The following is a 26,775-nucleotide window of genomic DNA, read 5'->3' as shown; positions in this document are numbered from 1 at the left end:
GGCGGGGGGGGGGGGGGGGGGGGGGGGGGGGGGGGGGGGGCAGATGGAAGCCGTATCGGTCCATCAAGCCGGATCGGAACCCGGGAGTAGGCGCCTGGGGAGGTGGGGCCCGCTCCAGGGCCCCACGGGAAGGCAAGAAATACGAGCTGTGTGGGGGCAGGTAGGCCATTCGGCCCCTCGATCCCTCGCCGCTATCCCATAAGATTGCGGCCAATCTTTTTTTAATATACATTTCGAGTACCCAATTCATTTTTTCCAATGAAGGGGCAATTTAGCGTGGCCAATCCACCCACCCTGCACATCTTTGGGTTGTGGGGGCGAAACCCACGCAAACACGGGGAGAATGTGCAAACTCCACACGGACAGTGACCCAGAGCCGGGATCGAACCTGGGACCTCGGCGCCGTGAGGCAGCAGTGCTAGCCACTGTGTCACCGTGCTGCCTTGATTGCGGCCAATCGGATTGTGGGCCTCAACTCCACTCTCCTGTCCCCACACCCCCCAACCCCCACCCCATCCCCCATAAACCCAGTTGGTTGATCAGAACTCTCTCTCACTCTTGAATACATTCAGTGACCCGCAGCCTCCGCTGCCTCTCTGGGGGGAGAGGATTCCACAGACTGGCCTCCCTCTGAGGGAAGTAATTCCTCCTCATCCCCGACTCCAATGGGAGACCCCCCTCAGTTTTAAACTGTGCCCCTAACCCCCACGAGGGGGAAACATGCTCTCAGCATCCACCCCGTCAACACCCCCCCTCAGAATCTGATCTGTTTCAATAAGATCTCCTCTGGTTCTTTCTAAACCCCAATGGGTACCGGCCCCGACCGGCTCAACCTTTCCTCAGCGGACAAACCCCCTTCATCCCGGGAATCGGCCCCGTGAACCTTCTCTGAACGGCCTCTGATGCCGGTACGTCCCTCCTCAGGTAAGGCGACCAGAACTGTGCCCAGTGCCCCGGGTGCGGCCTCACCAAGGCCCCGTACGGTTGAAGAAAAACATTGCTAACTTTTAAACTTCACACCCCCTTTGCAATAAAGCCAACATTCCTGTTTGCGTTCCTGATCGCTGGCTGTGCCTGCGTCACAATTTTTTGTGATTCATGTTATTAGTCTCTGATGGGATGAGGGCCGATGGGGACCCGAGCATTTGTTGCCCGTCCCTAATTACCCCTTTGAACTGAGTGTGGGCTCGCTTGGCCATTTCAGAGAGGGGGCGGTTAAGAATCAACCACATGTGTGTGTGTGTGTGTGTGGGGGGGTTGGCGGTTATGCTCTGGAGTCAGACGTAGGCCAGATTTGGACGGCAGATTTCCCTTCCCCGAAAGGGGGATTTTAGTGAACCAGAAGGGCTTTTTAAAAAATACATTCAGAGTACCCAATTCACCTTTTCCAATTCAGGGGGCAATTTTAGCGTGGCCAATCCACCTACCCTGCACATCTTTTTGGGTTGTGGGGGCGAAACCCACGCAGACACGGGGAGAATGTGCAAACTCCACACGGACAATGACCCAGAGCCGGGATTGAACCTGGGACCTCGGCGCTGTGAGGCAGCAGTGCGGCCCTTGATGGGCTTTTTTTTAAAACAACAATCGATGATAATCGTGCCGGTCATCATTACCAAGATTAGCGCCGCATATTCCAGATTTTATTCATTGAATTTAAATTTAATCTTGAAAACTTTTTCACCCAGGGGGTGGTGACGGTCTGGAATGCACTGCCTGGGAGAGTGTTAGAGGCAGGTTGCCTCACATCCTTTAAAAGGCACCTGGAGGGCACTTGGCGCTTCATAATATTCAAGGCTATGGGTCAAGTGCTGGCAAATGGGAATAGGTGGGCAGCTCAGGTGTTTTTCATGTGTCGGTGCAGACTCGATGGGCCGAAGGGCCTCGTCTGCTCTGGGTTTTCTGTGATCCTGTGATAGCAAATATAACAGCAGTAGCAGACGTTAGTGACAGGTACAAGATACAAGACCCTCTCTCCTTCAGATAAACCAACCAAATACCCCACCACCACCACATCCCCACACCGTCCCCCATCCCCGACCTCACTTTGAAGGACACGACGGGTAGACTTTCCATACCCACCGTGATTCCCACCAGCGTGGGCTCCTTCCTGGCGATGAGTGCATTGACCGCCTCCAGGGCCTCGTCCTCGCCCAGCTCCCTGAATCTCTTCTTCGCCAGCTCCTTCAGCGCCTGCTTGAACTCCTCGAAGGTAATGACGCGAGCGGCCTTGGCCCTGCGGCGGAAGGAGGAGGGCGCAGATTGGAAGGGATTTGAACAAGAGGCAAATGTGATTTGAGAAAACCCCTTTTCCACACAGCGTGTGGTCGGGGTCTGGAATGCACTGTCTGGAAGTGCGGTGGAGGCGGGTTCAATCGGAGCGTCCGAGAGGGCGAGGGATGATTATCTGAAAAGAGACAATGTGCGGAGGGGGAAAAGGCAGGGGAACGGCAGTAGGTCACGATGCTCGTTTGGAGAGACGGTGCAGACACGATGGGCCGAATGGCCTCCCTCTGCCCCGTAAACGCTCTGTGATTCACTCTCAATGAGAGAGAGGAGTCGGAGAGACACCAGTCAGTGTACAGATATCTCCCTGAGAGAGAGGGGGGACTGAGAGACACCAGTCAGTGTACAGATATCTCCCTGAGAGAGAGGGGACTGAGAGACACCAGTCAGCGTACAGATATCTCCCTGAGAGAGAGGGGACTGAGAGACACCAGTCAGTGTACAGATATCTCCCTGAGGGAGAGGGGACTGAGAGACACCAGTCAGTGTACAGATATCTCCCTGAGAGAGAGGACTGAGAGACACCAGTCAGTGTACAGATATCTCCCTGAGGGAGAGGGGACTGAGAGACACCAGTCAGTGTACAGATATCTCCCTGAGAGAGAGGGGACTGAGAGACACCAGTCAGCGTACAGATATCTCCCTGAGGGAGAGGGGACTGAGAGACACCAGTCAGTGTACAGATATCTCCCTGAGAGAGAGGACTGAGAGACACCAGTCAGTGTACAGATATCTCCCTGAGAGAGAGGACTGAGAGACACCAGTCAGTGTACAGATATCTCCCTGAGAGAGAGGACTGAGAGACACCAGTCAGTGTACAGATATCTCCCTGAGAGAGAGGACTGAGAGACACCAGTCAGTGTACAGATATCTCCCTGAGAGAGAGGGGGGACTGAGAGACACCAGTCAGTGTACAGATATCTCCCTGAGAGAGAGGGGACTGAGAGACACCAGTCAGCGTACAGATATCTCCCTGAGGGAGAGGGGACTGAGAGACACCAGTCAGTGTACAGATATCTCCCTGAGAGAGAGGACTGAGAGACACCAGTCAGTGTACAGATATCTCCCTGAGAGAGAGGACTGAGAGACACCAGTCAGTGTACAGATATCTCCCTGAGAGAGAGGGGGGACTGAGAGACACCAGTCAGTGTACAGATATCTCCCTGAGAGAGAGGGGACTGAGAGACACCAGTCAGCGTACAGATATCTCCCTGAGGGAGAGGGGACTGAGAGACACCAGTCAGTGTACAGATATCTCCCTGAGAGAGAGGACTGAGAGACACCAGTCAGTGTACAGATATCTCCCTGAGGGAGAGGGGACTGAGAGACACCAGTCAGTGTACAGATATCTCCCTGAGAGAGAGGGGACTGAGAGACACCAGTCAGCGTACAGATATCTCCCTGAGGGAGAGGGGACTGAGAGACACCAGTCAGTGTACAGATATCTCCCTGAGAGAGAGGACTGAGAGACACCAGTCAGTGTACAGATATCTCCCTGAGGGAGAGGGGACTGAGAGACACCAGTCAGTGTACAGATATCTCCCTGAGAGAGAGGGGACTGAGAGACACCAGTCAGCGTACAGATATCTCCCTGAGGGAGAGGGGACTGAGAGACACCAGTCAGTGTACAGATATCTCCCTGAGAGAGAGGACTGAGAGACACCAGTCAGTGTACAGATATCTCCCTGAGAGAGAGGACTGAGAGACACCAGTCAGTGTACAGATATCTCCCTGAGAGAGAGGGGACTGAGAGGCACCAGTCAGTGTACAGATATCTCCCTGAGAGAGAGGGGACTGAGAGACACCAGTCAGTGTACAGATATCTCCCTGAGAGAGAGGGGACTGAGAGACACCAGTCAGTGTACAGATAACTCCCTGAGAGAGAGGGGACTGAGAGACACCAATCAGTGTACATATATCTCCCTGAGGCATGCAGGCAGGGAAGGCCCCGGGACCAGACGGGTTTCCGGTGGAATTCTACAGGAAGTATATGGATCTGTTGGCCTCGCTCTTGGCGAGAACCTTTAATGAGGCTAAGGAAAGGGGGACACTACCCCCGACAATGTTGGAGGCGACGATATCGCTAATCCTGAAACGAGATAAAGACCCGCTGCAATGCGGGTCATACATGCCCATCTCCCTCCTAAATGTAGATACCAAACTGCTGGCCAAAGTGATGGCGACAAGGATAGAGGATTGCGTCCCAGGGGTGGTGCATGACGATCAGACAGGGTTTGTAAAGGGGAGACAACTGAATGTTAATGTACGAAGGTTGCTGGGGGTGATGATGACGCCCCCACCGGAGGGGGAGGCAGAGATAGTGGCGGTGATGGATGCAGAGAAGGCATTCGATAGGGTGGAGTGGGACTATCTGTGGGAGGTGCTGAAGAGGTTTGGGTTCGGTGAGGGGTTTATTAGATGGGTCAGACTCTTATATGGGGTCCCGATGACAAGCGTAGTCACAAACCGGCAAAGATCGGGGTATTTTCGGCTACATAGGGGTACAAGACAAGGGTGTCCACTGTCCCCGTTACTGTTCGCGTTGGCAATTGAACCACTGGCCATAGCGCTGAGGGATTCTAAGAAGTGGAGGGGGGTGCTTAGAGGGGGAGAGGAACACCGAGTGTCGCTCTACGCAGATGATCTACTGCTATACGTTGCGGACCCGGTAGAGGGGATGCCAGAAGTAATGCAGATACTTAGGGAGTTTGGAGAGTTCTCGGGATATAAACTAAATATGGGGAAGAGTGAGCTTTTTGTGATGCACCCCGGGGAACAGGGAATGGGGATAGATGCTCTGCTGCTGAGGAGAATGGTAAGGAACTTTCGATACCTGGTGATCCAGGTGGCCAGGAACTGGGGAACCCTGCATAGACTTAACCCGACGCGACTGGTGGAGCAGATGGAGGAAGACTTTAAGAGGTGGGATATGGTGCCGCTGTCGCTGGCGGGCAGAGTGCAGGCAGTTAAAATGGTGGTTCTCCCAAGGTTTCTTTTCATGTTTCAGTGCCTCCCCATCCTGATTACAAAGGCCTTTTTTTTTAAAATAGATAGGAGCATTACGAGCTTTGTGTGGGCAGGAAAGACCCCGAGAGTAAAGAGGGGGTTCCTGCAGCGCAGTAGGGACAGAGGGGGACTGGCACTGCCGAGTCTGAGTGACTACTATTGGGCCGCCAATGTGTCGATGGTCTGTAAGTGGATGAGGGAGGAAGAGGGAGCAGCGTGGAAGAAGCTGGAGATGGCGTCCTGTAAGGGAACGAGCCTAAAGGCGCTGGTGACGGCGCCGCTGCCGTTCTCCCCGAAAAGGTATACCACAAACCCAGTGGTGGTGGCAACCTTGAGGATCTGGGGGCAGTGGAGGCGACATAGGGGAGTGACAGGTGCCTCGGTGTGGTCCCCGATAAGGAATAACCACAGGTTTGTCCCAGGGAGGATGGATGGGGAGTTCCAGTGTTGGCAACGAGCAGGAATTAGGAAGCTGAGGGACCTGTTTTAGACGGGACGTTTGCAAGTCTGGGAGCGCTAGAAGAAAAATATAAGTTGCCCCCAGGGAACGCCTTCCGGTATATGCATTTACGAGGCAACAGGTGAGGGAATTTCCGCTGCTCCCGATACAGGGGATCCAGGATAGAGTGATTTCGGGGGTATGGGTCGGGGAGGGCAAAGTGTCCGAAATATACCGGGAGATGAGGGACGAGGGGGAGGCGATGATAGAGGAGCTGAAGGGAAAATGGGAAGAAGAGCTGGGGGAGGAGATTGAGGAGGGGCTGTGGGCTGATGCCCTGAGTAGGCTAGATTCCTCGTCCTCGTGTGCCAGGCTTAGCCTGATACAATTCAATGTTCTACACAGAGCACACATAACGGGAGCAAGACTGAGCAGGTTCTTTGGAGTGGAGGACAGGTGTGGGAGGTGCTCGGGAAGCCCAGCGAACCACACACACATGTTCTGGTCGTGTCCGGCACTGGATGAGTACTGGGGGGGGCGTGGCAAAGGTGATTTCAAAGGTGGTGAAGGTCCGGGTCAAGCCAGGCTGGGGGTTAGCTATATTTGAGGTAGCGGAAGAGCCGGGAGTGCAGGAGGCGAAAGAGGCCGATATTCTGGCCTTTGCGTCCCTGGTAGCCCGGCGAAGGATCTTACTTATGTGAAAGGAAGCGAAACCCCCAGGCGTGGAGGCCTGGATAAACGATATGGCAGGGTTCATAGGATTGGAACGAATAAAATTTGCGTTGAGAGGATCAGCTCAGGGGTTCACCAGGCGGTGGCAACCGTTCCTTGACTATCTCGCAGAACAATAATGAAAAGATAGAAATGACAGCAGCAGCAACCCAGGGGGGAGGGAGGGGAGTGCTATTTTGTGTTTTTGCTATTTGTTTTTCTTTTTTAGTTGTTGTTAGTTCACTATATTACTAAATAATGTTATTTACCAGTTAATGTATAATCCCTTGTTGAGTTGTAAAAACGGAAACATTTTTGTTTGAAAAATTTAATAAAATATATATTTTTAAAAAAATATATCTCCCTGAGAGAGAGGGGACTGAGAGACACCAGTCAGTGTACAGATATCTCCCTGAGAGAGAGGGGACTGAGAGACACCAGTCAGTGTACAGATATCTCCCTGAGAGAGAGAGAGGACTGAGAGACACCAGTCAGTGTACAGATATCTCCCTGAGAGAGAGAGAGGACTGAGAGACACCAGTCAGTGTACAGATATCTCCCTGAGAGAGAGGGGACTGAGAGACACGAGTTAGTGTACAGATATCTCCCTGAGAGAGAGGGGGCTGAGAGACACCAGTCAGTGTACAGATATCTCCCTGAGAGAGAGAGGACTGAGAGACACCAGTCAGTGTACAGATAGCTCCCTGAGAGAGAGGGGACTGAGAGATACCAGTCAGTGTACAGATATCTCCCTGAGAGAGAGGGGACTGAGAGACACCAGTCAGTGTACAGATATCTCCCTGAGAGAGAGGGGACTGAGAGACACCAGTCAGTGTACAGATATCTCCCTGAGAGAGAGGGGGCTGAGAGACACCAGTCAGTGTACAGATATCTCCCTGAGAGAGAGTGGGCTGAGAGACACCAGTCAGTGTACAGATATCCCCCAGAGAGAGAGGGGACTGAGAGACACCAGTCAGTGTACAGATATCTCCCTGAGAGAGAGGGGACTGAGAGACACCAGTCAGTGTATAGATATCTCTCTGAGAGAGAGGGGTCTGAGAGACACCAGTCAGTGTACAGATATCTCCCTGAGAGAGAGGGGACTGAGAGACACCAGTCAGTGTACAGATATCTCCCTGAGAGAGAGGGGACTGAGAGACACCAGTCAGTGTACAGATATCTCCCTGAGAGAGAGGGGGCTGAGAGACACCAGTCAGTGTACAGATATCTCCCTGAGAGAGAGGGGACTGAGAGACACCAGTCAGTGTACAGATATCTCCCTGAGAGAGAGGGGACTGAGAGATACCAGTCAGTGTACAGATATCTCCCTGAGAGAGAGGGGGCTGAGAGACACCAGTCAGTGTACAGATATCCCCCAGAGAGAGAGGGGACTGAGAGACACCAGTCAGTGTACAGATATCTCCCTGAGAGAGAGGGGACTGAGAGACACCAGTCAGTGTACAGATATCTCCCTGAGAGAGAGGGGACTGAGAGACACCAGTCAGTGTACAGATATCTCCTGAGAGAGAGAGGACTGAGAGACACCAGTCAGTGTACAGATATCTCCCTGAGAGAGAGGGGACTGAGAGACACCAGTCAGTGTACAGATATCTCCCTGAGAGAGAGGGGACTGAGAGACACCAGTCAGTGTACAGATATCTCCCTGAGAGAGAGGGGAGTGAGAGACACCAGTCAGTGTACAGATAACTCCCTGAGAGAGAGGGGACTGAGAGACACCAGTCAGTGTACAGATACCTCCCTGAGAGAGAGGAGACTGAGAGACACCAGTCAGTGTACAGATATCTCCCTGAGAGAGAGGGGACTGAGAGACACCAGTCAGTGTACAGATATCTCCCTGAGAGAGAGGGGACTGAGAGACACCAGTCAGTGTACAGATATCTCCCTGAGAGAGAGAGGACTGAGAGACACCAGTCAGTGTACAGATATCTCCCTGAGAGAGAGGGGACTGAGAGACACCAGTCAGTGTACAGATATCTCCCTGAGAGAGAGGGGACTGAGAGATACCAGTCAGTGTACAGATATCTCCCTGAGAGACAGGGGACTGAGAGACGCCAGTCAGTGTACAGATATCTCCCTGAGAGAGAGGGGACTGAGAGACATCAGTCAGTGTACAGATATCTCCCTGAGAGAGAGGGGACTGAGAGACACCAGTCAGTGTACAGATATCTCACTGAGAGAGAGGGGACTGAGAGACACCAGTCAGTGTACAGATATCTCCCTGAGAGAGAGGGACTGAGAGACACCAGTCAGTGTACAGATATCTCCCTGAGAGAGAGGGGGGACTGAGAGACACCAGTCAGTGTACAGATATCTCCCTGAGAGACAGGGGGCTGAGAGACACCAGTCAGTGTACAGATATCTCCCTGAGAGAGAGGGGACTGAGAGACACCAGTCAGTGTACAGATATCTCCCTGAGAGCGTGGGGACTGAGAGACACCAGTCAGTGTACAGATATCTCCCTGAGAGAGAGGGGACTGAGAGACACCAGTCTGTGTACAGATATCTCCCTGAGAGAGATGGGACTGAGAGACACCAGTCAGTGTACTGATATCTCCCTGAGAGAGAGGGGACTGAGAGACACCAGTCAGTGTACAGATATCTCCCTGAGAGAGAGGGGACTGAGAGACACCAGTCAGTGTACAGATATCGCCCTGAGAGAGAGGGGACTGAGAGACACCAGTCAGTGTACAGATATCTCCCTGAGAGAGAGGGGACTGAGAGACACCAGTCAGTGTACAGATATCTCCCTGAGAGAGAGGGGACTGAGAGACACCAGTCAGTGTACAAATATCTCCCTGAGAGTGAGAGGACTGAGAGACACCAGTCAGTGTACAGATATCTCCCTGAGAGAGAGAGGGGACTGAGAGACACCGGTCAGTGTACAGATATCTCCCTGAGAGCGAGGGGACAGAGACACCAGTCAGTGTACAGATATCTCCCTGAGAGAGGGGACTGAGAGACATCAGTCAGTGTACAGATATCTCCCTGAGAGAGAGGGGACTGAGAGACACCAGTCAGTGTACAGATACCTCCCTGAGAGAGAGGAGACTGAGAGACACCAGTCAGTGTACAGATATCTCCCTGAGAGAGAGGGGACTGAGAGACACCAGTCAGTGTACAGATATCTCCCTGAGAGAGAGGGGACTGAGAGACACCAGTCAGTGTACAGATATCTCCCTGAGAGAGAGAGGACTGAGAGACACCAGTCAGTGTACAGATATCTCCCTGAGAGAGAGGGGACTGAGAGACACCAGTCAGTGTACAGATATCTCCCTGAGAGAGAGGGGACTGAGAGATACCAGTCAGTGTACAGATATCTCCCTGAGAGACAGGGGACTGAGAGACGCCAGTCAGTGTACAGATATCTCCCTGAGAGAGAGGGGACTGAGAGACATCAGTCAGTGTACAGATATCTCCCTGAGAGAGAGGGGACTGAGAGACACCAGTTAGTGTACAGATATCTCACTGAGAGAGAGGGGACTGAGAGACACCAGTCAGTGTACAGATATCTCCCTGAGAGAGAGGGGACTGAGAGACACCAGTCAGTGTACAGATATCTCCCTGAGAGAGAGGGGGGACTGAGAGACACCAGTCAGTGTACAGATATCTCCCTGAGAGAGAGGGGACTGAGAGACACCAGTCAGTGTACAGATATCTCCCTGAGAGAGAGAGGACTGAGAGACACCAGTCAGTGTACAGATATCTCCCTGAGAGAGAGGGGACTGAGAGACACCAGTCAGTGTACAGATATCTCCCTGAGAGAGAGGGGACTGAGAGATACCAGTCAGTGTACAGATATCTCCCTGAGAGACAGGGGACTGAGAGACGCCAGTCAGTGTACAGATATCTCCCTGAGAGAGAGGGGACTGAGAGACATCAGTCAGTGTACAGATATCTCCCTGAGAGAGAGGGGACTGAGAGACACCAGTTAGTGTACAGATATCTCACTGAGAGAGAGGGGACTGAGAGACACCAGTCAGTGTACAGATATCTCCCTGAGAGAGAGGGGACTGAGAGACACCAGTCAGTGTACAGATATCTCCCTGAGAGAGAGGGGGGACTGAGAGACACCAGTCAGTGTACAGATATCTCCCTGAGAGAGAGGGGACTGAGAGACACCAGTCAGTGTACAGATATCTCCCTGAGAGAGAGAGGACTGAGAGACACCAGTCAGTGTACAGATATCTCCCTGAGAGAGAGGGGACTGAGAGACACCAGTCAGTGTACAGATATCTCCCTGAGAGAGAGGGGACTGAGAGATACCAGTTAGTGTACAGATATCTCACTGAGAGAGAGGGGACTGAGAGACACCAGTCAGTGTACAGATATCTCCCTGAGAGAGAGGGGACTGAGAGACACCAGTCAGTGTACAGATATCTCCCTGAGAGAGAGGGGGGACTGAGAGACACCAGTCAGTGTACAGATATCTCCCTGAGAGACAGGGGGCTGAGAGACACCAGTCAGTGTACAGATATCTCCCTGAGAGAGAGGGGACTGAGAGACACCAGTCAGTGTACAGATATCTCCCTGAGAGAGAGGGGACTGAGAGACACCAGTCAGTGTACAGATATCTCCCTGAGAGAGAGGGGGCTGAGAGACACCAGTCAGTGTACAGATATCTCCCTGAGAGAGAGTGGGCTGAGAGACACCAGTCAGTGTACAGATATCCCCCAGAGAGAGAGGGGACTGAGAGACACCAGTCAGTGTACAGATATCTCCCTGAGAGAGAGGGGACTGAGAGACACCAGTCAGTGTATAGATATCTCTCTGAGAGAGAGGGGTCTGAGAGACACCAGTCAGTGTACAGATATCTCCCTGAGAGAGAGGGGACTGAGAGACACCAGTCAGTGTACAGATATCTCCCTGAGAGAGAGGGGACTGAGAGACACCAGTCAGTGTACAGATATCTCCCTGAGAGAGAGGGGGCTGAGAGACACCAGTCAGTGTACAGATATCTCCCTGAGAGAGAGGGGACTGAGAGACACCAGTCAGTGTACAGATATCTCCCTGAGAGAGAGGGGACTGAGAGATACCAGTCAGTGTACAGATATCTCCCTGAGAGAGAGGGGGCTGAGAGACACCAGTCAGTGTACAGATATCCCCCAGAGAGAGAGGGGACTGAGAGACACCAGTCAGTGTACAGATATCTCCCTGAGAGAGAGGGGACTGAGAGACACCAGTCAGTGTACAGATATCTCCCTGAGAGAGAGGGGACTGAGAGACACCAGTCAGTGTACAGATATCTCCTGAGAGAGAGAGGACTGAGAGACACCAGTCAGTGTACAGATATCTCCCTGAGAGAGAGGGGACTGAGAGACACCAGTCAGTGTACAGATATCTCCCTGAGAGAGAGGGGACTGAGAGACACCAGTCAGTGTACAGATATCTCCCTGAGAGAGAGGGGAGTGAGAGACACCAGTCAGTGTACAGATAACTCCCTGAGAGAGAGGGGACTGAGAGACACCAGTCAGTGTACAGATACCTCCCTGAGAGAGAGGAGACTGAGAGACACCAGTCAGTGTACAGATATCTCCCTGAGAGAGAGGGGACTGAGAGACACCAGTCAGTGTACAGATATCTCCCTGAGAGAGAGGGGACTGAGAGACACCAGTCAGTGTACAGATATCTCCCTGAGAGAGAGAGGACTGAGAGACACCAGTCAGTGTACAGATATCTCCCTGAGAGAGAGGGGACTGAGAGACACCAGTCAGTGTACAGATATCTCCCTGAGAGAGAGGGGACTGAGAGATACCAGTCAGTGTACAGATATCTCCCTGAGAGACAGGGGACTGAGAGACGCCAGTCAGTGTACAGATATCTCCCTGAGAGAGAGGGGACTGAGAGACATCAGTCAGTGTACAGATATCTCCCTGAGAGAGAGGGGACTGAGAGACACCAGTCAGTGTACAGATATCTCACTGAGAGAGAGGGGACTGAGAGACACCAGTCAGTGTACAGATATCTCCCTGAGAGAGAGGGACTGAGAGACACCAGTCAGTGTACAGATATCTCCCTGAGAGAGAGGGGGGACTGAGAGACACCAGTCAGTGTACAGATATCTCCCTGAGAGACAGGGGGCTGAGAGACACCAGTCAGTGTACAGATATCTCCCTGAGAGAGAGGGGACTGAGAGACACCAGTCAGTGTACAGATATCTCCCTGAGAGCGTGGGGACTGAGAGACACCAGTCAGTGTACAGATATCTCCCTGAGAGAGAGGGGACTGAGAGACACCAGTCTGTGTACAGATATCTCCCTGAGAGAGATGGGACTGAGAGACACCAGTCAGTGTACTGATATCTCCCTGAGAGAGAGGGGACTGAGAGACACCAGTCAGTGTACAGATATCTCCCTGAGAGAGAGGGGACTGAGAGACACCAGTCAGTGTACAGATATCGCCCTGAGAGAGAGGGGACTGAGAGACACCAGTCAGTGTACAGATATCTCCCTGAGAGAGAGGGGACTGAGAGACACCAGTCAGTGTACAGATATCTCCCTGAGAGAGAGGGGACTGAGAGACACCAGTCAGTGTACAAATATCTCCCTGAGAGTGAGAGGACTGAGAGACACCAGTCAGTGTACAGATATCTCCCTGAGAGAGAGAGGGGACTGAGAGACACCGGTCAGTGTACAGATATCTCCCTGAGAGCGAGGGGACAGAGACACCAGTCAGTGTACAGATATCTCCCTGAGAGAGGGGACTGAGAGACATCAGTCAGTGTACAGATATCTCCCTGAGAGAGAGGGGACTGAGAGACACCAGTCAGTGTACAGATACCTCCCTGAGAGAGAGGAGACTGAGAGACACCAGTCAGTGTATGTCATGATATTCAAACACACACATCATGATGGACACACTAACAGGCAAATCAGAGTACACAACACCACAACCAATCACAGACAAGAACACCAACCACATAAAAAGCACGAGCACGACACCTGGAGGTCAGTAGGTCTGGGGAGAAGGAAGCATGAAAGAGCTGTTGAAACACCACAAGCAGGGAGCCCCCCACGTGCAGAGTGCAAAGACCAAGTTGTAAATAGTGAGTTTAAATAAACAAGTGTTGTACCATATGCAACTGTGTTGGCTCTTCTGTGTGTTAGAACACCCAACACCACATGGTACAGGAGTGGATCGATACCTGCCTACCAACCTGCCATTCTGGACATGGACCACACCGGCAAACCGCAGCCGATGCAAGTCACGGGGAACCTAGGCACCAACTGGAAGCTCTACAGGCAGCGATTTGACCTGTACATCCGTGCCACCGAAAAACAGAATGTCTCGGATGATTCGAAGATTGCAATGCTCCTCTTCTACGCAGGCCCCCACCCAAATGATGTCTTTAATTCACTGGTGTTCGAGGAAGGCGAAAACCAGGCCAAATATGACACGGTCATCCTCAAAATGGACCAGCACTTTCAAACTGAAGTAAACGAAACTTTCGAAAGATACATCTTTCAGCAACGCCTGCAAGGTAAGGAGGAGCTTTTTCAACCCTTTTTGACGCACCTCCGGATTCTAGCGCAGTCCTGCGGTTACGGCACCACCACAGAGTCCATGATCAGGGACCAGATTGTTTTTGGCGTGGCCTCCAGTGGCCTACGCCAGCAGCTTCTTAAAATAAAGAGCCTCACCTTAGCGTCTGCTGTGGAAGCCTGTGTCCTCCATGAAAATGCGACCTGCCGTTTTGCCCGATTCCAGGCGTCCGAGTTGGCACGGAGGGGGTCCCCAGCCGTCGAATCGGCAAGCCAGGCCGCCCACGACGTTGAACGCATCCAGGCCGTCGATTTCTTCCCGCCCCACGGCCCGGACGACAGCGGCCGCTTCCCGCGCTTTTCGCGGTCTCCCGCGCAGGTGCGCGCCAAGAATAACGGCCACAACGAGGGACGCACTGCGCAGGCGCGCCCACCGCAAGATCGCACTGCGCATGCGCAGTGGCGCAACGAACGCCGTGACGTCATGACGTGCAGCAAGTGTGGAGGTCTACACTTAAAAGGGCAATGTCCTGCAAAATACCAACAGTGCAACAGATGTGCCATGATAGGCCACTACGCAGCCCGCTGTCGTGCGGCTCAACCCATGGATCCGGCGCATCCTCGACAACCTCGCACACGAGTCAGGACCGTCCAGCCCACGCATCAAGACTTCCAGTTAAGTGATGCAGATGACCAGGATGACTTCAGAGTTGCCGTCATTGATGTCAACAAGGTCAATGCCATCAATCCAGACGATGAGTGGTGTGCCACCCTGACGGTCAACCGATCGCGCGTCGCCTTCCGTCTGGACACCGGCGCATCCGCCAACCTGATTGCTTACTCTGCAGTCCAGGCCATGAAGGTCAAACCACTCATCACACCATCCCGGCTTAAGATGGTTGACTATAACGGGAACGTTATCCCGTCCGTAGGATCTTGCCAGCTACAGGTGACTCACAAGGGGTACACGGCCACACTCCCCTTCGAAGTTGTGGGCTCATCAAAGGACTCGTTACTGGGCGCACAAGCGTGTAAGGTCCTTCACCTGGTACAGCGCATCATGTCTCTCTCTCCAGATGAGATATCCGACTTCCCGGATGCTGAGTTCCACGCGAATCTCCATTCCCTCCTCGCTCACAACCAGGAGGTTTTTGAAGGCATGGGGACATTGCCACACACGTACAAGATTCGACTCAGACCGGACGCCATCCCTGTCGTTCACGCACCTCGCAGGGTTCCTGCGCCTCTCAAAGACCGCCTCAAGGCACAACTGCAGATTCTTCAGGACCAAGGGGTCCTATCCAAGGTCACGGAGCCCACGCCATGGGTCAGCTCCATGGTCTGTGTAAAGAAGCCCTCTGGCGAGCTCCGTATATGTATAGATCCAAAAGATCTGAACAACAACATCATGCGGGAACACTATCCCATCCCAAAACGAGAAGACCTCACCAGCGAGATGGCGCGAGCCAACATATTCACTAAATTGGATGCGTCCAAAGGATTCTGGCAGATCCAACTGGACCCGGCCAGCCGAAGACTATGCACATTCAACACCCCTTTTGGCAGATTCTGCTACAACCGGATGCCATTCGGCATCATTTCGGCATCTGAAGTATTCCACCGCATTATGGAGCAGATGATGGAAGGCATCGAAGGGGTACGTGTATATGTGGACGATATCATCATTTGGTCCACCACTCCGCAGGAACACATGCATCGTCTTCGACGTGTCTTCACCCGCATACGGCAAAATGGCCTGCGTCTCAACCGTGCGAAGTGTGCTTTCGGCCAGACGGAGCTGAAATTCCTCGGGGACCACATCTCAAGGTCCGGGGTCCGTCCCGATGCAGACAAGGTTAGCGCCATCACAGCCATGCCACGACCGGCTGACAAGAAGGCTGTCTTAAGATTCCTGGGCATGGTCAACTTCCTTGGGAAGTTCATTCCCAACCTGGCTTCTCATACAACAAACATGCGCCATCTCGTAAAAAAATCGACGGAATTCAACTGGCACCAGTCGCATCAGCAGGAATGGGAGGAGCTCAAGCACAAACTGGTCACGGCACCAGTGCTGGCCTTCTTTGACGCGACTCGCCCTACAAAGATCTCAACAGACGCCAGCCAATCTGGTATTGGAGCGGTACTCCTGCAAAAAGACAGCACGTCATCATGGGCCCCGGTTGCGTATGCCTCACGAGCCATGACCCCTACCGAACAGCGCTACGCGCAAATCGAAAAAGAATGCCTGGGCTTGTTAACTGGACTGGACAAGTTCCACGACTATGTGTATGGCCTGCCACGATTCACGGTCGAAACTGACCACCGCCCCCTGGTCAACATCATTAACAAAGACCTGAACGACATGACTCCTCGCCTCCAGCGCATCTTACTCAAACTCAGGAGGTACGATTTTGAACTGATCTACACTCCGGGGAAGGAACTCATAGTGGCGGACACTCTTTCCCGAGCAGTGAGCACACCACCAGATGCGGAGGGGTTCGTGCGTCAAATTGAGGCACACGTGACTCTGACAGCAGCAAATATGCCAGCTGATGATCCTTGTCTGGCCCACATACGCGCAGAGACGGCGACTGACCCTCTGCTGCAGCGAGTGATGCGCCACATGACGGAAGGGTGGCTAAAAGGGCAGTGCCCCCAGTTTTACAATGTGCGAGATGATCTCACCAATATAGACGGGGTCCTTATGAAATCGCATAGGATCGTCATTCCACACAGTGTGCGCCAGATGATTCTTCGTCAACTACACGAAGGCCACTTGGGTGTCGAAAAATGCAGACGAAGGGCCCGGGCGGCGGTATATTGGCCGGGTATTAATGAAGACATAGCCAACATGGTGCTCAACTGCACAACCTGTCAGAGGTTTCAGCCGGCGCAACCTCCGGAAACACTTCTACCACACGAGATGGTGACGTCCCCCTGGGCGAAGGTGGGTGTTGACCTATTTCACGCGCTCGGCAGAGATTACATTGTTATTATAGACTACTTCTCAAACTACCCGGAAGTCATGCCTCTCCATGATCTGACGTCGTCCGCAGTCATTGGGGCCTGCAAGGAAACGTTTGCTCGCCATGGCATTCCAAGGACTGTCATGTCAGACAATGGACCTTGTTTTGCCAGCCGTGAATGGTCGTCCTTTGCCGCAGCATATGGTTTCACTCATGTGACATCCAGCCCTCTGCATCCACAATCGAACGGGAAGGCTGAAAAGGGTGTCCACATCGCAAAGCGGCTCCTGTGCAAGGCGGCTGATGCCGGATCGGACTTTAACCTTGCCTTGCTGGCCTATCGATCGGCCCCGTTATCCACGGGCCTCTCGCCAGCGCAGCTACTAATGGGTCGCTCCCTCAGGACGACGGTACCTTCCGTCCTGGCACCGACAACAGACCATGAGGCGGTTCTTCGGGACATGCAACTGCAGCGTGATCGCCAGAAAGGTCGGTACGACACACGAGCGACGGACCTGCCCCCCCTGTCCTCCGGAGACAAAGTACGCGTCCATCAACCGTATGGTGGCTGGTCAGCACCGGCCGAAGTCCTCCGACAAGTGGCTCCCCGCTCGTTCCTGGTTCGCATGCCGGATGGTTCCGTGCGTCGCCGCAATCGGCGCGCCCTTCGCCGACTTCCACGTTCACAGCCACACAACACGCCAGATCCTCAACAGGCTTCCGAGGATGACTTTGTGGAGCTGCCGCACATCACGCCCTTTCCATCGCCACCCATGGCCATGCCTGCACAGCAGCCGGTGGTTCTTGATCCACCCTTAAGGCGGTCAACCCGAATTCGTCGCAAACCCATTAGAATGGACTTATAATACAGTTCATATGTTTAATAAGTTGGACAATTTTACATGATAACCTGTTGTTGTTTATCGTTCCAGATGTCGTCTGACTGGACAACTGTTCAAAAATTTTTTTTCTTCTTCTCTCGTTCGCATTTCTGTTATGTTATGGTACAACTGGATTCATGTGACGCACTCGACATCGCCCCATGTACATAGTTCCGTCATAGACACATGCTGCACACGACACACACACACTCTTAGATGCACTCACGTCACGATCATATTTATTACCACGTAGGCACATATCTTTGTAAAAAGGGGGGATGTCATGATATTCAAACACACACATCATGATGGACACACTAACAGGCAAATCAGAGTACACAACACCACAACCAATCACAGACAAGAACACCAACCACATAAAAAGCACGAGCACGACACCTGGAGGTCAGTAGGTCTGGGGAGAAGGAAGCATGAAAGAGCTGTTGAAACACCACAAGCAGGGAGCCCCCCACGTGCAGAGTGCAAAGACCAAGTTGTAAATAGTGAGTTTAAATAAACAAGTGTTGTACCATATGCAACTGTGTTGGCTCTTCTGTGTGTTAGAACACCCAACACCACAGTGTACAGATATCTCCCTGAGAGAGAGGGGACTGAGAGACACCAGTCAGTGTACAGATATCTCCCTGAGAGAGAGGGGACTGAGAGACACCAGTCAGTGTACAGATATCTCCCTGAGAGAGAGAGGACTGAGAGACACCAGTCAGTGTACAGATATCTCCCTGAGAGAGAGGGGACTGAGAGACACCAGTCAGTGTACAGATATCTCCCTGAGAGAGAGGGGACTGAGAGATACCAGTCAGTGTACAGATATCTCCCTGAGAGACAGGGGACTGAGAGACGCCAGTCAGTGTACAGATATCTCCCTGAGAGAGAGGGGACTGAGAGACATCAGTCAGTGTACAGATATCTCCCTGAGAGAGAGGGGACTGAGAGACACCAGTTAGTGTACAGATATCTCACTGAGAGAGAGGGGACTGAGAGACACCAGTCAGTGTACAGATATCTCCCTGAGAGAGAGGGGACTGAGAGACACCAGTCAGTGTACAGATATCTCCCTGAGAGAGAGGGGGGACTGAGAGACACCAGTCAGTGTACAGATATCTCCCTGAGAGAGAGGGGACTGAGAGACACCAGTCAGTGTACAGATATCTCCCTGAGAGAGAGAGGACTGAGAGACACCAGTCAGTGTACAGATATCTCCCTGAGAGAGAGGGGACTGAGAGACACCAGTCAGTGTACAGATATCTCCCTGAGAGAGAGGGGACTGAGAGATACCAGTCAGTGTACAGATATCTCCCTGAGAGACAGGGGACTGAGAGACGCCAGTCAGTGTACAGATATCTCCCTGAGAGAGAGGGGACTGAGAGACATCAGTCAGTGTACAGATATCTCCCTGAGAGAGAGGGGACTGAGAGACACCAGTTAGTGTACAGATATCTCACTGAGAGAGAGGGGACTGAGAGACACCAGTCAGTGTACAGATATCTCCCTGAGAGAGAGGGGACTGAGAGACACCAGTCAGTGTACAGATATCTCCCTGAGAGAGAGGGGGGACTGAGAGACACCAGTCAGTGTACAGATATCTCCCTGAGAGAGAGGGGACTGAGAGACACCAGTCAGTGTACAGATATCTCCCTGAGAGAGAGAGGACTGAGAGACACCAGTCAGTGTACAGATATCTCCCTGAGAGAGAGGGGACTGAGAGACACCAGTCAGTGTACAGATATCTCCCTGAGAGAGAGGGGACTGAGAGATACCAGTCAGTGTACAGATATCTCCCTGAGAGACAGGGGACTGAGAGACGCCAGTCAGTGTACAGATATCTCCCTGAGAGAGAGGGGACTGAGAGACATCAGTCAGTGTACAGATATCTCCCTGAGAGAGAGGGGACTGAGAGACACCAGTTAGTGTACAGATATCTCACTGAGAGAGAGGGGACTGAGAGACACCAGTCAGTGTACAGATATCTCCCTGAGAGAGAGGGGACTGAGAGACACCAGTCAGTGTACAGATATCTCCCTGAGAGAGAGGGGGGACTGAGAGACACCAGTCAGTGTACAGATATCTCCCTGAGAGACAGGGGGCTGAGAGACACCAGTCAGTGTACAGATATCTCCCTGAGAGAGAGGGGACTGAGAGACACCAGTCAGTGTACAGATATCTCCCTGAGAGAGTGGGGACTGAGAGACACCAGTCAGTGTACAGATATCTCCCTGAGAGAGAGGGGACTGAGAGACACCAGTCTGTGTACAGATATCTCCCTGAGAGAGATGGGACTGAGAGACACCAGTCAGTGTACTGATATCTCCCTGAGAGAGAGGGGACTGAGAGACACCAGTCAGTGTACAGATATCTCCCTGAGAGAGAGGGGACTGAGAGACACCAGTCAGTGTACAAATATCTCCCTGAGAGTGAGAGGACTGAGAGACACCAGTCAGTGTACAGATATCTCCCTGAGAGAGAGAGGGGACTGAGAGACACCGGTCAGTGTACAGATATCTCCCTGAGAGCGAGGGGACAGAGACACCAGTCAGTGTACAGATATCTCCCGAGTACCTCAGTGTCCTTTAGCGATGGGAATAGGAATTCACCATTCTACTGTGGGTGAACCTACACTGCCTGCACATCTGCCCAGGGAGGAAGCACACCATTCACCACTGTTTTCCCCACGGTGAACTACCAGCGGGAGGCCCCAGATCTCTTTGGGTCTGGAAAGCCGGAACACAGGTGGACGTGGCGGTGGAGGAAGGGGACTTCTCCACGAGATCCTGATGCCGATATATAACCATTAAAGACGATCTGGTGATTATGAAGTGGTGGAAGCTTACTGCGCGTGCTAAATGCATGACATGGTCGCCCATTCAGCACGGAGATGAGGAGAAATACTTTCTCCCACAAGGTTCAAGAGGGGGGCGTGGGGAGCAGGCACTGAATATTTTTGAGGTAGCGGTCGATAGATTCGGCAGAGGAAATCAAATATTATTGTCGGGGTGGAGGAGCAGGGAGGGGCGGTGGATGGGAATGTGGGATTCGAAGCCCAAACATATCAGCCATGATCTTAATGAATGGGGGGGGGGGGGGGGGCCCTAGGTTTCGGATGGCCTACTCTGGCTCCTTCCGAGGCAGCCACTTACTTGACCTTGGTGAAGACGATGTCAACGTCGGTGCCCGTCACGCTCTTGCCATCGATCACCTTGCAGTCCTTGCAGAGTTTGGCAAAGTTTTTCCCCGTCATGTCGCGCCCCGTGGCCTTGCTGTCTCCGTGGATGGCGAACCTGCGGAAGGACTCCTCCAGCTCGGGCAGACTTCCCGCTCCCTCCGCCATGCTTCGCCTCTCCCCTTCTTTGCCGGACCTGGGCGGGTGGTGGAGCTCGAGGCAGGCACAATGTTGGGGGGGCTGGTGGTGTGGGGCGGTGTAGGAATCTGCCGGCGTTGCTGCTCTGCAAGCACAGCCCTTCTGCCCACTCAAAGCCTGCAAGCGGCACACGAGAAAGAAAAATTAGCTCGTCGCCTAATACCTAGAGCTTCAGTTGGTCTCTCGCTCACAGCAGGCTGGGTAACAGGCTCAAGGGGCTGAATGGCCTACTCCTGTTCCTATGTAACAGGCTCAAGGGGCTAATTGGTCACCGCATGCTGTTCCTGTGTAACAGGCCCGAGAAGGCTGACGGGCCTTCTCCCCTTCCTATACAGGCTGGATGGGCTGAAAGGCCTGTTCCTATGGCAACAGACACAAGGGGCTGGATGGCCTGTTCCTGAAGTAACTGCCCAAGGCACCCAAGGTTATCCACGTCGGTAGCAAAAATAGGAAGGCAGATTGTTACAGGGCAGCACGGTAGCACAAGTGGGTAGCACTGCTGCTTCACAGCTCCAGGGTCCCAGGTTTGATTCCCGGCTTGGGTCACTGCCTGTGCGGAGTCTGCACGTTCTCCCCGTGTGTGCGTGGGTTTCCTCCGGGTGCTCCGGTTTCCTCCCACAGTCCAAAGACGTGCTGTTGGGTGGATTGGACACGCTAAGTTGCCCTTAGTGACCAAAAAGATTAGGAGGGGTTATTGGGTTGTGGGGATAGGGTGGAAGTGAAGGCTTAAGTGAGTCGGTGCAGACTCGGTGGGCCGAATGGCCTCCTTCTGCATTGTATGTTCTATTATTTGAATGGGTGTAAATCGAGAGAGGTGGATAGTCAGCGAGACCTTGGTGTCCTCGTGCTTCAGTCGCTGAAAGTCAGCGCGCAGGTACAGCAGGCAGTAAAGAAGGCAAATGGTATGTTGGCCTTCATAGCGAGAGGATTTGAGTATTGGAATAGAGATGTTTTACTGCCATTGTGTAGGGCATTGGTGCGGCCCCACCTGGAGTATTGTGTACAGTTTTGGTGTCCTTATCTCAGGAAGGATGTTCTTGCTATGGAGGGAGCGGAGATTTACCGGGCTGATTCCTGGGATGCCGGGACTGTCCTATCAGGTTAGGATGACAGTCATTGGAGTTTAGAAGAGTGAAAGGGGATCTCATAGAAACTTACAAAACCCTAACAGGATTCGACAGGGTAGGTTCAGATAGAATGTTCCCGATGGTGGGGGAGTCCAGATCTAAGGATGATAGATTGAGGATAAGGGGTAAACCTTTTAGGACTGAGGTGAGGAGAAATTTCTTCACCAGAGGGTGATATGCGTATAGGCATATCTATGTACAATTGTACCAATGTATATATTTGTATATAATAGCGCCACTGTACAAAGACACTGACCAATACATGTCGGGATAGCTATGACCTCCCACCAGCAGGTGGAACCAGACACAGACATATATATATATATCGGTGGTGGGGGGGGGGGGGGGGGGAGACATCTCCTTTCATAGTTTTACAGTAACGGAGACAGAATCGTTTGTACATAGAAATACATGGTTACCATCAGGAATAAATACGTGCAGCAATAGAACATCTTCGTGTTCTATGTATACCTCCGTGATCAAGGAAGCAACAGAACACAACACCAGAGAGTGGTGGATCTGTGGAATTCACTACCACAGAACGTAGCCGAGGCCAAAACGTTGTGTAATTCGAAGAAGGGGTTAGATGTTGCTCTTGGAGCTAAAGGGATCGAGAGATATGGTGGGGGGCGATGTTCAGGGCATTGAACCTGATGATCAGCCATGATCATATGAATGGCGAAGCAGGCTCGAAGGGCTGAATGGCCTCCTCCTGCTTCTTTTTCCTATGTAGGTTTCTACATAAGGCGTCAAATGTCCTGCTCCTGAGCCGCAGCCCTAATCCGCCCTCCTGGTGCCCGCTGCAGCAACGGGTACCAGCTGGGCCCCTGACCCAGGCCTGCAGGGTTTCTGATATGTTCTGCCAGGGACTTTCATTGTAAAACTTCTCGCCTGAGGCTATCGGGGCGGGGAGAGGGGGGTGGGGGAGGAAGACAGACTGTCCAGTTATGGTTTTGCGCGGGTGCGTGGGAGGCGGAGGCGCTTTTCGCAGTATCTTCATTGCAGTGTAATGTAAGCCTACTTGTGACAATAATAAAGAGAATATTATTACCGAGTGGGGGGCGTTGGGGGGGGGGGGGATGAGCCTGTTCATTTGCCCAGCAGACGGAGACCTGAGCCCTGCAATGCAAGGCCGACACTTGCTCTGCCAGGGCTGAGGGAGCTGCGCAATGTCGGAGACCCTGCCTTTCGGATGATGTATTAAACTGGAGACCCCCGCCAGGAGCACTTGAAAGATCCCACGGACGCCATTTCTGCTGGAAGAGTCGGAGGGGGACGCTCCCTGCCATCCCTATGGCAAATATTTATCTCCCAACTGACACCTCCGGGAAAAAAACACTCTCCTGTTTCTGGGATCTTGCTGTGCGACACATTGCCTCCCAGGTTTCTCCACAAACGTATGTCATTTGGTTGCAACGCCTGAAATCCCACAAAATCGCAGATCATCGCACATCATTCTTCCTATTTCACAACTTTCCCACATTCCAGGACAGCGGCCAACAAAATGCATTGTCACTCGATACCTGCTCATTCTCATAAGGGCACGCTGTCCCTGTCCTGGGAGTGTTTGATGGGGACAGTGTAGAGGGAGCTTTACTCTGTATCTAACCCCGTGCTGTCCCTGTCCTGGGCGTGTTTGCTGGGGACAGTGTAGAGGGAGCTTTACTCTGTATCTAACCCCGTGCTGTACCTGTCCTGGGAGTGTTTGTTGGGGACAGTGTAGAGGGAGCTTTACTCTGTATCTAACCCCGCGCTGTACCTGTCCTGGGAGTGTTTGATGGGGACAGTATAGAGGGAGCTTTACTCTGTATCTAACCCCGTGCTGTACCTGTCCTGGGAGTGTTTGATGGGGACAATGTAGAGGGAGCTTTACTCTGTATCTAACCCCGCGCTGTACCTGTCCTGGGAGTGTTTGATGGGGACAATGTAGAGGGAGCTTTACTCTGTATCTAACCCCGTGCTGTCCCTGTCCTGGGAGTGTTTGATGGGGACAGTGTAGAGGGAGCTTTACTCTGTATCTAACCCCGTGCTGTCCCTGTCCTGGGAGTGTTTGATGGGGACAGTGTAGAGGGAGCTTTACTCTGTATCTAACCCCGTGCGGTACCTGTCCTGGGCGTGTTTGTTGGGGACAGTGCAGAAGGAGCTTTACTCTGTATCTAACCCTGTGCTGTACCTGTCCTGGGAGTGTTTGTTGGGGACAGTGCAGAAGGAGCTTTACTCTGTATCTAACCCCGTGCTGTACCTGTCCTGGGAGAGTTTGATAGGGACAGTGTAGGGGGAGCTTTACTCTGTATCTAACCCCGTGCTGTCCCTGTCCTGGGAGTGTTTGTTGGGGACAGTGTAGAGGGAGATTTACTCTGTATCTAACCCCGCGCTGTACCTGTCCTGGGAGTGTTTGATGGGGACAGTGTAGAGGGAGCTTTACTCTGTGTCTAACCCCGTGCTGTCCCTGTCCTGGGAGTGTTTGATGGGGACAGTGTAGAGGGAGCTTTACTCTGTGTCTAACCCCGTGCTGTCCCTGTCCTGGGAGTGTTTGTTGGGGACAGTGCAGAAGGAGCTTTACTCTGTATCTAACCCCGTGCTGTACCTGTCCTGGGAGAGTTTGATAGGGACAGTGTAGGGGGAGCTTTACTCTGTATCTAACCCCGTGATGTACCTGTCCTGGGAGTGTTTGATGGGGACAGTGTAGAGGGAGCTTTACTCTGTATCTAACCCCGTGCTGTACCTGTCCTGGGAGAGTTTGATGGGGACAGTGTAGAAGGAGCTTTACTCTGTATCTAACCCCGTGCTGTACCTGTCCTGGGAGTGTTTGATGGGGACAGTGCAGAAGGAGCTTTACTCTGTATCTAACCCCGTGCTGTACCTGTCCTGGGAGTGTTTGATGGGGACAGTGTAGAGGGAGCTTTACTCTGTATCTAACCCCGTGCTGTACCTGTCCTGGGAGAGTTTGATGGGGACAGTGTAGAGGGAGCTTTACTCTGTATATAACCCCGTGCTGTACCTGTCCTGGGAGTGTTTGTTGGGGACAGTGTAGAGGGAGCTTTACTCTGTATCTAACCCCGTGCTGTACCTGTCCTGGGAGTGTTTGATGGGGACAGTGTAGAGGGAGCTTTAACCTGTATCTAACCCTGTGCTGTACCTGTCCTGGGAGTATTTGATGGGGACAGTGTAGAGGGAGCTTTACTCTGTATCTAACCCCGTGCTGTATCTGTCCTGGGAGTGTTTGATGGGGACAGTGTAGAGGGAGCTTTACTCTGTATCTAACCCCGGGCTGTATCTTTATCTACCCTGTTTTTCCCTGTTAATATCTTAGATGCTTTGATCAGATCACCCCTCAACCTTCTAAATTCTTGCGGAAACTGGCCAATTTATGTAATCTCTCCTTTTACTCAACCCCCGTATCATTTTTGTAAACCTATGTTGCACCCCCTCCAAGGCCAAAATAAGGTGTGGTGCCCAGAACTGCTCACATTGCTCCAAGTGGGGTCAAACCAGGGTTTTGTATACAGTGAAGCAACATCTGGGCAGGGACTCATTCCATTTTCTCCACTCTGGATGTGTACTTGTACAGGAGCTGTCACTGAGGCATGGTGGCCTTTATTGCCAGGTGTGATAAATGTAGGGATTTCAGATATATGGTGTGATATCTATTTGGTGCAGTAAGGGTTAAAACCCTGGGTTAGTGTGCGACTGCTGCGGTCATGTTCTTAATAATCCTGTTTTGAAAGGCAGCTAGGCTGTTTGGAGACAGAGGGGCAATTAAAGCATCGTAAAAGTTGGGCGAATGGATTTTTAAAAAAAAAATTCATTCATGGGAGGTGGGTGACGCTGACTGTGCCAGCATTTTTTGCCCCTTCCTGAGTGCACGTAAGAGTCAACCACATTGCTGTGAGTCTGGAGTCATATGTAGGGCCAGACGAGGTAAGGACGACAAATTTCCTTCCCTCAAGGACATTAGTGAACCAGATGGGCTTTTACGACAATCAGCAATGGTTTCATTGGTCATCATTAGACTTTTAATTCAGATTTTATTGAATTCAAATTTTACCGTCTACCATGGTGGGATTCGAACCCTGGTCTCCAGAGCATTATTACCCTGGGTCTCTGGATTACTAGTCCAGCGACAATAACACTATGCCACTGCCTCCCCATGCATAAAGAGTGTTAGAACAAAGAACAAAGAAATGTACAGCACAGGAACAGGCCCTTCGGCCCTCCAAGCCCGTGCCGACCATACTGCCCGACTAAACTACAATCTTCTACACTTCCTGGGTCCGTATCCTTCTATTCCCATCCTATTCATATATTTGTCAAGATGCCCCTTAAATGTCCCTATCGTCCCTGCTTCCACTACCTCCTCCGGTAGTGAGTTCCAGGCACCCACTACCCTCTGCGTAAAAAACTTGCCTCGTACATCTACTCTAAACCTTGCCCCTCTCACCTTAAACCTATGCCCCCTAGTAATTGACCCCTCTACCCTGGGG

General features: G+C 52.4%; 1 protein-coding gene across 2 annotated transcripts in view; it reads right to left on the bottom strand.

Annotated features, from left to right (window-relative positions):
• LOC140419828 (tubulin polymerization-promoting protein family member 3-like) overlaps positions 1-26,775 on the bottom strand; it is a 164,505-nt gene that overhangs the window by 1,380 nt on the left and 136,350 nt on the right. For both annotated transcript variants that reach the window (XM_072503859.1, XM_072503860.1), the window contains exons 2-3: positions 20,944-21,281; positions 2,083-2,236 (exon numbers count right to left, since the gene is read on the bottom strand). In XM_072503859.1, the coding sequence (XP_072359960.1) occupies positions 2,083-2,236; positions 20,944-21,134 (345 nt within the window). In that variant the 5' untranslated portion in view covers positions 21,135-21,281. The remainder of the gene's footprint in view (positions 1-2,082; positions 2,237-20,943; positions 21,282-26,775) is intronic.

The sequence above is a fragment of the Scyliorhinus torazame genome, chromosome 5 (assembly GCF_047496885.1).
Source record: "Scyliorhinus torazame isolate Kashiwa2021f chromosome 5, sScyTor2.1, whole genome shotgun sequence".
Taxonomy (NCBI): domain Eukaryota; kingdom Metazoa; phylum Chordata; class Chondrichthyes; order Carcharhiniformes; family Scyliorhinidae; genus Scyliorhinus; species Scyliorhinus torazame.
Note: the sequence above shows the minus strand (reverse complement) of the source record. Positions and strands in the feature narration are given on the sequence as shown.